We start from the raw sequence: 10,757 nt of genomic DNA on the forward strand, positions 1-10,757 counted from the left end.
CCCCGCCTCTACCTCAGTCCCGCCCTCACTGCGTAAGCCTACCACACCAGCCCCGCCTCCCCAGCCACGCCCACACAGCCCCCGCCCCACCTCCACCCCAGCGGGTCATTCTCTCTGAAGGCGATCTGCCTCCCGGGTCAGGCCCTTCCGCATCGCAGCTCGTCCTTCACCTCCACCTGCAGCGCCCGCAACCTCCTGTGCTCCTGTGGGGCCATCTCGGGCCCGGACGGAGCTGTGGATTCAGGACAGTGGTGACTGGGACCCTACCCCTCTCCAGCCTGTTCGACCTCACTTTACTCAGCAAGTCCCTCACTCCCAGGCACAGATGTTTCTTTCTGGGGCGTGGTGCCCTGCTCCCCCGTGCAGACTCTCCTCGCCAGGAAAAGATGGTCAGAGCAGGGTCTTGTGGTGAGGGGGCGTCGGGGCTCAACGCCTCACAACGTTTTCCGATGGGCATTGAGGATCCTGTTTAGGGGAAAGGGACACACCCTGTCACCATAGATGACTGTCAGATGGAGAGCGAAATCATGAGGACGGAAAGCCCAAACGGAAGAGGTGTCCTGCCCCACGGTGCAGCCCTGGGTGGGCCTAGCCTCAATCTACCTAGAACAGCATGGTGGAAGCTTGCGGGGAGGATGCACCGAAAAGGCCCAAGAAACCCGTGGCCGCCATCGCAGTCAGCACTACGTCCCGCCAGTGTCCAGGGGACCCCTCTGCACCCCACCCGCCATCACCCCCAAAGTCTCTCCTTTGAGAAGGGGCTCTGGGCTTGAGCTGCTGACTTGACAGGTTTCTTTCCTTTGCTTAGGAAAGGGGTCTCTGTGTCCCTCTTACCTTTTAAGCCTTTGTCCACCCTTGGGGTGGGGATGGGGAGAAGAGCCCTCTGCTTCTCTGACCTTCTGAGGGCATTTTCAGCTTCTTGTTCTTGGATGGGGGATGTCTGTGAAGGTCAGAAATGGGGCACTGTGGCCGGGTGTGGTGGCTCACGCCTGTAATCCCAATACTTTGGGAGGCTGAGGCAGGCGGATCACATGAGGCGGAGTTTGAGACCAGCCTGGCCAACATGCTGAAACCGTCTCTCCCTATCTCTCCATTATTTCGTTACCCTGGAAGGGGAGTACATGTGTGTCCCAGAGGGACAGGGCCCTGTGGATTCTAGGCCTGGTTCTTTCCTTCCCTCCCTGTGTGACCTTGGATAACTTGCTGCCCCTCTTTGGGCCCTTTTGTAAAATAGAGATCCCTGCCAGCTTGAGCAGTCCGTACATTTCTGGGTGGGTCCTGCTCCTCTGTGTCAGCCCCTAGCATCTGGCCTGGAATCCTCAACCTGCCTCCTCACCCCACTCTGCAAGCTCACCTCTTCCTCAGGTTTTCCAGATCATTCACAATGATGACTGAGGTTTTGGATGTTTGGTTTGGAGTTCTGACATTTGCCCTCGACAGTGACAGAGGCATTCACCAGGACACCTGTGACTGCAGTCTTGGTGATCGTAAGTCTTTTCTTAGTTCTACAGGACAGACATGCCCTGTGCTTGTTCCCACACACCCTCTGCCGGAAGCATTCCCTGATAAATTGCCTTGGCCCCAAAAGTGAATGAGAATTGAGGACTGACCTTAGACATTAGTATTAGTGTGGGGGCTTAAGTTTTGTTTGGTGTTCTAAAAGAGGAAGATGGCAATCGTAAGTGTAGAAACATATATATATATATTTTAAATTAATTAATTTATTTTTTTTGAGACGGAGTCTCACTCTGTCCCCTAGGCTGGAGTGCAACAGCGTGATCTCTGCTCACTGCAACCTCTGCCTCCCGGGTTCAAGTGAACCTCTGCTTCAGCCTCCTGAGTAGCTGGGGTTACAGGGGCCTGCCACCATATCCAGCTAATTTTTGTATTTTTGGTAGAAATAGGGTTTCGCCAGGTTGGCCACGCTGGTCTAGAACTCCTGACCTCAGGTGATCCACCCGCCTTGGCCTCCCAAAGTGCTGAGATTACAGGCATGAGCCACCGGGCCTGGCCAAAATGTATATTATGATTGGGGAAGATCAACTGGATTCCAGGGGCCCGAGGCAGGCACGTGTATGTGCACGCATGTGCGTGTGTGGTGGTAGCGGGACGTAAAAGCTGTGTTGGCGCCAGTGCACTCCAGCCTGGGAGAAAGAGTAAGACCCTGTCTCTAAATTTAAAGAAAAAGAAAGAAAGAAAGAAAGAAAGAAAAAAGACTGGGCTTTTAGGCTGGTTTGTTTTTCACGGCCCCAGGGGCAGATCTTCAACCAGTGGGAGGAAGGAACAAGGAAGTAGTTGAGGTTGAAGTAGCATTTTCCAATAGTCATTCTGCCTTATTTACTTCAGTCCTGATAAGATGGAAATTCTTTCTCAAGTGCATCACCCGCTCCCTGCTTCTGAGAATGGACACTTCAAAATTTGACCTTTTCTACAGGTAACTCAAAGTCAATGTGACTGATCTCGTGCATTTTGCCAATGCCCATAGGCCCCTTTGAGGCAGGGGGAGTCAGTTTTCCACACAGGGCCGTTTAAGAGACACTAAAATGCCCTACCACAATGCCTTTTGAGTTCTTAGACTTTTAATCATGTCCCTCCCTGCCGTTAGGCTGTACTTTCTCACTGCTGTTATTCTGCCCCTCTGTAATATAATTTTTGCTACCTCAAAAATACTGTTTCTAACTTGTTATAAGCAGGAAGCCACAGTTCTGAAATTAGTACTCTCGTAAACTAAGAATAAATGAGTTCTGAGCGAGGGTTCCTGTGAGCAAAGTACATGACCCTTTGTCGGTGTTTGATTGAGATGTCCCCTTATGGGTTCACATGGCCCCTGTGCACAGCCCTGTCTTCCTGGATTGTCATCACTGATACACTAGCCTGTCAGGTCCCCAGGGTCAGGCACAACTTCCTGATCTTTGTAGCTGCAGCGTCTGCCATGCGGTAGGAACTCAACAGATGGTGTTTGTTTGTTTGTTTTGAGACAGAGTCTCGTTCTGTCACCCAGGCTGGAATGTAGTGGCGTCGTCTTGGCTCACTGCAACCTCTGCCTCCTGGGTTCAAGCGATCCTCCTGCCTCAGCCTCTTGAGTGGGTAGGATTACAGGCCCGTGCCACCACACCCAGCTAATGTTTGTATTTTTAGTAGAGACGGGGTTTCACCATCTTGGCCAGGTTGGTCTCGAACTCCTGAGCTCAGGGCCCACCTTGGTCTCCCAAAGTGCGGGATTACAGGCTCTAGCCACTGCACCCAACCAACAGATGCTTATCAAATGAAGGGGTGGGCTTGTGGTGGCATCCATTTGGCAGCTTGGGGGCCTTGTTCTACTTTCCCTTTGCCTTCCTGGTTTGGGGTGACTGTTCCTTGGAGATAAGAGAAGTTGATGATGGCAGATTCTCAGAGAGCTAAGGCGAAACCATTTCTAGCAGTTTGAACTCCCTTTAGTCCAATGGGGGAGGCAGTCCCTCCCTTTGGAATAAGCTCCCCGGGATGCCTCTGGCTTCGATGCCGCTCACTCTGGAGGAGACCTCAGTCTTAGGGTTGCGCTCTCAAAGCCTCTGTTTGTGAGCCCAATTCAGGAAGGGGTGGGGCTTCACTCCCCCTCAGCTGGGGGCTCCCTCAGGGTACCCTTGGCTTTCTCTCCCTCTCCAGGCCTCCGCTCCATAGGGCAGGAAGAAGCTGGTGGCAGAAGGGCTGTGTGGGCCTGTAATCGTCCATGGGGTTCACGTTGTGTGCTGCCTAGACAGAGCCGATTTATCAAGATGGGAATTGCAATAGAGAAAGAGTAATTCATGCAGAGCTGGCTGTGTGGAAGACCAGAGCTTTATTATTACTCAAATTAGTCTCTCTGAGCATGTGGGGATCAGAGTTTTTAAGGACAACTTGGTGGGTGGGGGGAAGTCAGTGAGCCAGGAGTGCTGATTGGTCAGGGATGAAATCATAGGGAGTCGAAGCTGTCCTCTTGCGCTCAGTCAGTTCCTGAGTGGGGGCCCCAAGATCAGATGAGCCAGTTAATCGATCTGGGTGGGGCCAGCTGATCCATCAAGTGCAGGGTCTGCAGAATATCTCAAGCACTGATCTTAGGAGCAGTTTAGGGAGCCTCCAATGGCATGGATCCTAAACTACAATTTCTAATCTTGTGGCTAATGTTAGTTCTACAAAGGCAATCTATTCCCCAGGCAAGAATGAGGTCTGCTCTGGGAAAGGGCTGTTACTATCTTGGTTTAACTATAAACTAAGTTTTTCCCAAAGTTAGTTCAGCCTGTGCCTAATGAGCATAGGAATGAGCGGGGACAGCTTGGAGGTTAAAAGCAAGATGGAGTCAGTTAAGTTAAATCTCTTTCACTGTCTCAGTCATCATTTTGCAAAGGCAGTTTTAGGCCTCTCCCTCTCTTCCCATCACAGCCCACTGGCTCCCTGATGCTGCATGTGGTGACAAGCTGGGACCTGGGTCCAGGCCCCAGTGATTCTTGCCTCAGGCCTGGGCCGGCAGTGGGCTGGGCTGTCTTGGTTCCTGAGCCAGACTCCAGCATTTCCTGGTGGGAGAGTTTGGGACTGACATAGTGTGTCTCCCAGAAGAGTGTGCCTTTTCTCTCCCTCTGTCCCAGGCAGAAGGGCAGAAGCGGGTAACGTCACTGAGGCTGTCCAGCTGCCTCACCAGGCTTCTGTGGATTCTCAGAACCCAGGGTCTTATGATCCCTGGTCCATGGCAGAGGTGAGGATGGGAGTGAAGCCAGTTACGCCACCCCCTCCTGCCTGCCCAGTGGACAAGCACAAGCCCGGGGTCAGGACGCTGAGGGAGCAGCCCGGGATTCTGGGGTAGTCGTTCCGGGCAGGAGCCTCTCTGAGTGTGTCGGCACAGCCCTGGCCAGTCTAGCAGATGGACTCCGGTGGCAGGGGCTGGGGAGCAGAAGGGGAGAGGGGAAGCTGGCCTCCAGCCCAGCAGGAGCACCCCCACCAAAGGGGTGGTGGAGGGCTGAAGACAAGCTCAGCACCCGTTCTCATCACCAACAGGCCACAGGTGCCCAGGAAAACGAGCAATCAGAGACCAGAGCATTGATAAAAGTGACTTTATTGAGTTGTCCAGGGATGTTCTGGGGTCTCCTCACTTCCCCCGCCCAGCTCTCCAGTCACCTGTCCCCAGCTCAGTCGTAGAGACCACCTTTCCCCCACGAGAAGGAGCTCAGGAAACTCATCAGTGTATAAAGGAGAAGACGGAGAGAGATTGGGACTCTCTGGATAGGGACCCTGAGCTGGAGGAGGGGATCCCCAGTAGAGGGCACAGGAACAGGAGCCTGGGGACAAGAGAAGCAAGAAGCCAGGGGAGGCTCTCAGTGGACGCTCTCAGTAGAGGCAGAGGGAGAAGGGAGGAGGAGCCCACAGTGTCTTTTTTTTTTTTTTTTTTTTTTGAGATGGAGTCTCGCTCTGTCGCGCAGGCTGGAGTGCAGTGGCGCGATCTCGGCTCACTGCAAGCTCCGCCTCCCGGGTTCACGCCATTCTCCTGCCTCAGTCTCCCAAGTAGCTTGGACTACAGGCACCCGCCACCACGCCTGGCCAATTTTTTGTATTTTTAGTAGAGACAGGGTTTCACCATGTTAGCTGGGATGGTCTCGATCTTCTGACCTTGTGATCTGCCTGCCTTGGCCTCCCAAAGTGCTGGGATTACAGGTGTGAACCACCACACCCGGCCCACAGTGTCATTTTAAATCTGGCCACAGCCTGGCTTTTGACCTCCCCTCCAGTTTGGTCCCACCCACCCTTCCCTTGCCCCTCTTTGCACCCTCTCTTCCAGCCCCAAGGGTGAGTCTTGCTGCTGCCCAGACATTCTGAGTTGTTTCACATCTTCCTTACCTTGTTCACACCTTTCATCTAGGGACCCTCTCTCCTCTCTCTTTTCTGTCCAAAACTCTCCCTATTTTTTTTTTTTTTTTTTTTTTTGGAGAAGGTCTTGATCTGTGGCCCAGGCTGGAGTGCAGTGGCATGATCTTGGCTCACTGCAGCCTCCACCTCCTGGGATCAAGTGATTCTCCTGCCTCAGCCTCATGAGTAGCTGGGGTTACAGATGCCTGCCACCACGCCCGGCTAATTTTTTGTATTTTTAGTAGAGACGAGTTCCTTGGAGGTGAGAGAGGTTGATGATGTCAGATTCTTAGAGAGCTAAGGCGAAATCATTTCTAGCAGTTTGAACTCCCTTTAGTCCAATGGGGGAGGCAGTCCCTCTCTTTGGAATAAGCTCCCTGGGATGCCTCTGGCTTTGATGCCCCTCACTCTGTAGGAGACCTCAGTTTTAGGATTGCGCTTTTGAAGCCTCTGTTTGTGAGCCCAATTCAGGAAGGGGTGGGGCTTCACTCCCCCTCAGCTGGGGGCTCCCTCAGGGTACCCTTGGCTTTCTCTCCCTCTCCAGGCCTCTGCTCTGTAGGGCAGGAAGAAGCTGGTGGCGGAAGGGCTGTGTAGGCCTGTAATGATCCGAGGGGTTCATGTTGCATGCTGCCTTGGGTGATCCACCCACCTGAGTCAGTTCAGGCCGGGCGCGGTGTCTCACGCCTGTAATCCCAGCACTTTGGGAGGCCAAGGCGGGCAGATCACGAGGTCAAGAGATCGAGACCATCCTGGCCAACATGGTGAAACCTCAATTCTACTAAAAAATACAAAAATTAGCTGGGTGTGGTGGCGCACGCCTGTAGTCCTAGCTACTGGGGAGGCTGAGGCGGAGAATCACTTGAACCTGGGAGGCAGAGGTTGCAGTGAGCCGAGATCCTACCACTGCACTCCAGTCTGGCGACACAGCAAGACTCCATCTCAAAGAAAAAAAGAAAGAGAAAAAAAGAATCCGTTCAAACATCCTACAGCGAAGCCTTTGAAATTGCCCGGGGCCAGGTGCAGGCTCCCTCCTCAACCTGCCCCCCACAGCCCCTCCTCTCTTGCTCCCACCCCACCTGCTGTCATTCTCTGTTGTGGGTTTTCTGAGTCTAGCACAATCCAGGCACAGAGTAGGCACCAAAAAACTCCAGGCACCAAAGATGGTGTTGGTTAAGATGACACAGAGAGAGAGAGAGAGAGCCAGCGCAGGTATTTAGGGGGAATAAAGGAGGGAGGGGTGGGATGGGCTTGGGGGCAGGGGTGAAGCTGCACAGGAGGCAGAGGGGGTCAGAGGAGAGGGCATAGGGGTAGGAGTGTGGGGTGTGGCTGGAGGAGCATCCTGGGTCATCAGACCACTGTGCTGAGGATGGAGGAATCCTCAGAACGCACGGGCAGCACTGGGGCCCGCTTGAGGGAGCGCCGAGTCTCATCTCGGTTCTGCCACACATAACGCACCAGATAAGCCACCACGAGTGTCAGCCAGCCCCCCATGGTGACCAGCAGGGCCACATCGGTGCTCCTCCGGGCCCCGCCCCACCCTGCCCCACACAGCTCTTCCTCCCCTGCCAGCAGCAGGAACTCCTGCCCCACGAGGTCCGGTCGGGCTCCTGGGCCACACACGATGCCTGTCCCAGTGCCTGGCGCCAGCCTCACCTGCTGGAGCACTTCCTGGAGGGCGCAGTCGCAGTGCCATGGGTTGGCGGATAGGTTCACTTGGATCTGTAGTCCCACAAAGGCCTCCACGGGCACCGAGGCCAGCTGGTTGGCAGAGAGGTCGAGGTGGCGCAGCGTGCCCTCCAGGCCCTGGAAAGCCGCCCCTGAGAGGTGGGCAAGGGCATTATGGGACAGATCCAGCTCCTCCAGGACAGGCAGGTTCTGGAAGGCACCAGCAGGCACAGATGCCAGCTGGTTGGCATCGAGGTAGAGCTTGCGGGTGTTGTTGGGGATGCCAGAGGGCACAGTCCTCAGACCTGCCTGGCTGCAGCGGAACGTCTGTTCACCTGCTTCCTTTGCCACGTAGCAGCCCCGGGGAGGCACCAGGGGGCTGGGCACAGTACCCCCTGTGCCTATCATCAGCAGGAGGGACAGGAGGTGACCTGCTGTTGGGAGCATGGCCATAAACTGGCATAGTCCTGGAGTGGAATAGGATCTGGGGAAGAAGAGGCCACATAAAAGAAGAGTGAGTCAAGAGAATCGCATGCCCCTCTGCCAGCTTTCTCCTCCTGAGGTCCCTCTGGGGAGTGTCTTTGGGCCGCGGCCTCTTCTCTGGGGGCTTCTCTCAAGCCTGGGTGACTTTTTCACTTCCTTCTTGGGGTCTCTCTTGATTTAAGGCTCCTCAATAGGGCCTTTTGGGTAAAGGGTCTTTTGCGCTTGAAACTCTTTTAGGGTCTGTTGATTCTAGAAGGTTAATCTATGAGGCCTTGTTGGCCATTCTGGGTCTTCGGGTTTCTAAGTTTCTGCCTCTGTCCATGTATTGATTCCTGTCATCAGAATAAAGTCTTCTTCCCCTACCTACCTGGGAGGCTGCCAAGTGGGCTAGGTAGGCACCAGAAGGTCTAGTTGGCACTCGTGTGATGGAGACAAGGGGGACACATGAGCGATAGGGTGTCAGGGCGTCCAGCTAGGCCAGGTGACTAGGTAAAATGGACCTCTGACCCCACCTTCTGTGCCCTTCTACCCCTTTTCTGGGAGCATCCACCCCTCTGCCTGCCCCAGCTCTGTCCTCTCTGCTCTGCACTTTCTCCCTCCTCCTCCCCGTCCTCCTCCATTCTTCTCACCCCTGTTGGTGGCAGAGCCTTCTCGAGTGCAGGTGCCCTCTCCCTGGATGGAGGCTCCCTGCTGCTGGGCTCTGGAGACCCGCTTCCTCCTCCAGAAGCCCTGTTTGCTCGCAGCTGCTGGAAGTTGGGGGCTGGGACCTAAGAGTGTTGGGTTTCCTGGCATGTGACTCCGGGCCCAGGTGTCGGATACCTGAGCCATGGTGTGGCCAGGCAATGCCAAGAGAGGGCAGATCCTGGACCCTGATGAACTCTGTCGTGGGGAGACCAGGCCCCAGTTCCATTCCGTGTACCAGGCTCCCCTCCCAAGGTCTTGATGCTGCCATCTTCCATCACTCCTCAAGGCTGAAACTCTGCTTCCCAGAACCCTTCTTCCTTACCCAGAACCTGGCTGCGCAGAAGGATCCCTTCGTGGCAGGCCTGGCAGGCAGAACTGGGTGGGCCCCATCTCACATCCACGGTCTCCAGCAACCAGTATCCCCCCAACTCCATTCCTCCCCCTATCCCCTTCTGCCCTTCTTCCACGCTCAGTGGCCCCTTCTTCCATGGTGAGCAAACTTCCCCTAGCCTTTCCTTGGAAAACATGTCTGTCTGGGGTTCCTCATCTCCTGGCTCCTCACCGTGCCCAGCCCTCTTGCCTGCCAGGAGTGCTGTAGTTCAACTTTAGTTTGTTCTCTGTGTGGTGGATTGATTGCCTCTCTAGGAGTTGGAAGTTCTTTAAGGCACCTGAAGACTGATGTGGTTGTCTCTGAGTTTTCCTGCTGATTTTATGATCTGGATGAGAACTGACTCAGGTTCTCTCAGTTTGCTGGAGCCCTGGACTCTCAGGTTGGCACTTTGAATTCTCCCTCAGGCCTGGGCACCAAAGAAGGCTTGGATGACTTGTTCCTCCAGGGCGTCCCTACCCCAGGCATCATTTGCAGGCCATGCCATTCCTCGATACCACCCTCTCCTAATGTTCACTGGGTAGTGGGAAAGAAGGATTTCAAGGCAGAAGATGAGATTCATGTGTGACCGTAGGGTTGGGAGGACCCGCCAGGGTTGAGTCGATGTGAAGGTACTTTGTGAAGTGCTGTGCAAAGGCTAGTTGTTAGGATTACTGACTTCCAGAACACGTCATGGTCTTCCTCCCTGATTTCATTACCCACGCCAGGCTTTTCCCTCCACTTCCTCTCGTATGCTGTGCAGGGGCAGGGATGACAAGGGGTCATAGATGTGATCCATGTGGATGACCCATCTCATTTCTTAGCCCATGGTGGCTTATCCCCTGCAACTCCCTTGACCCTCAAGTCCAACCACATGATGCCTCCTGTGGCACCACCCTACCTACAGTATCTCCAGTTCGGTGCTGGGATTCAGAGCCTCAGTGATTGATAGAGCTCAAAGGAAGGGACCAGCCAGTTGAACCCTCCTTAGTTTGCAGACAGGTAAACTGAGGCCCAGAATGTGACCCGAGTTACACAGTGTCAGTGGCCAAAGACCAGAGCCCAGTTTTCTGACTCCTTGTCCAACCACTTTTCATTGCCTGCTAGCAGCTGTTACCTCTGTGCCACGCTTACCAATACCCTACATCCTTGCATGTTGAGCCTGATGGTACCCACGGTATTGTATTGTATGGCACCTGGAAGCCCTCCTGCCAGGTCAAAGAGGTGGAAGAGAACGGGAGAGTGGGGTGTCACAAAGACTAGGAAGGATATACTTACGCAAAGGAAGATGAGGTCACACGCATTGGACATCTTTCTGAGAAGGATTTTTCTTGCTGGATTTTGCAAGACTATGGGTGACCAGGACTGGACATGGAATTGTAGAGCTCAGTGCAAAATAAAAATGGGTCGTGTGTGGGGGGGGTCCCTTGTTTCAAAAACCTGTTAAGAATTTCTTCCTTTTTTTTTTTTTTTTTTTAAGATAGAGTCTCACTGTGTGGCCCAGGCTGGAGTGCAGTGCTGTAACCTCGGCTCACTGCAACCTCTGCCTCCCAGGTTAAAACGATTCTCCTGCTTCAGGCTCCCAAGTAGCTGAGACTATAGGTGCCTGCCACCATACCCAGCTAATTTTTGTATTTTTAGTAGAGACAGGGATTCACCATATTGGCCAGGCTGGTCTCAAACTCCTGACCTCAAGTGATCCACC

At 54.0% G+C, this 10,757-nt stretch overlaps 1 protein-coding gene across 1 annotated transcript; it reads right to left on the reverse strand.

Annotated features, from left to right (window-relative positions):
* Positions 1-7,200: 7,200 nt before the first annotated feature.
* On the reverse strand, positions 7,201-10,439 carry LRRC3C (leucine rich repeat containing 3C). The gene is made up of 2 exons (XM_011998977.1): positions 10,331-10,439; positions 7,201-8,002 (listed from the first exon to the last, which is right to left on the reverse strand). Exons 1-2 carry the CDS (start codon positions 10,354-10,356, stop codon positions 7,201-7,203), a joined length of 828 nt encoding a protein of 275 aa, XP_011854367.1. The 5' UTR covers positions 10,357-10,439.
* Positions 10,440-10,757: the final 318 nt, after the last annotated feature.

Source organism: Mandrillus leucophaeus, unplaced genomic scaffold, assembly GCF_000951045.1.
Source record: "Mandrillus leucophaeus isolate KB7577 unplaced genomic scaffold, Mleu.le_1.0 Scaffold58, whole genome shotgun sequence".
Lineage (NCBI taxonomy): Eukaryota > Metazoa > Chordata > Mammalia > Primates > Cercopithecidae > Mandrillus > Mandrillus leucophaeus.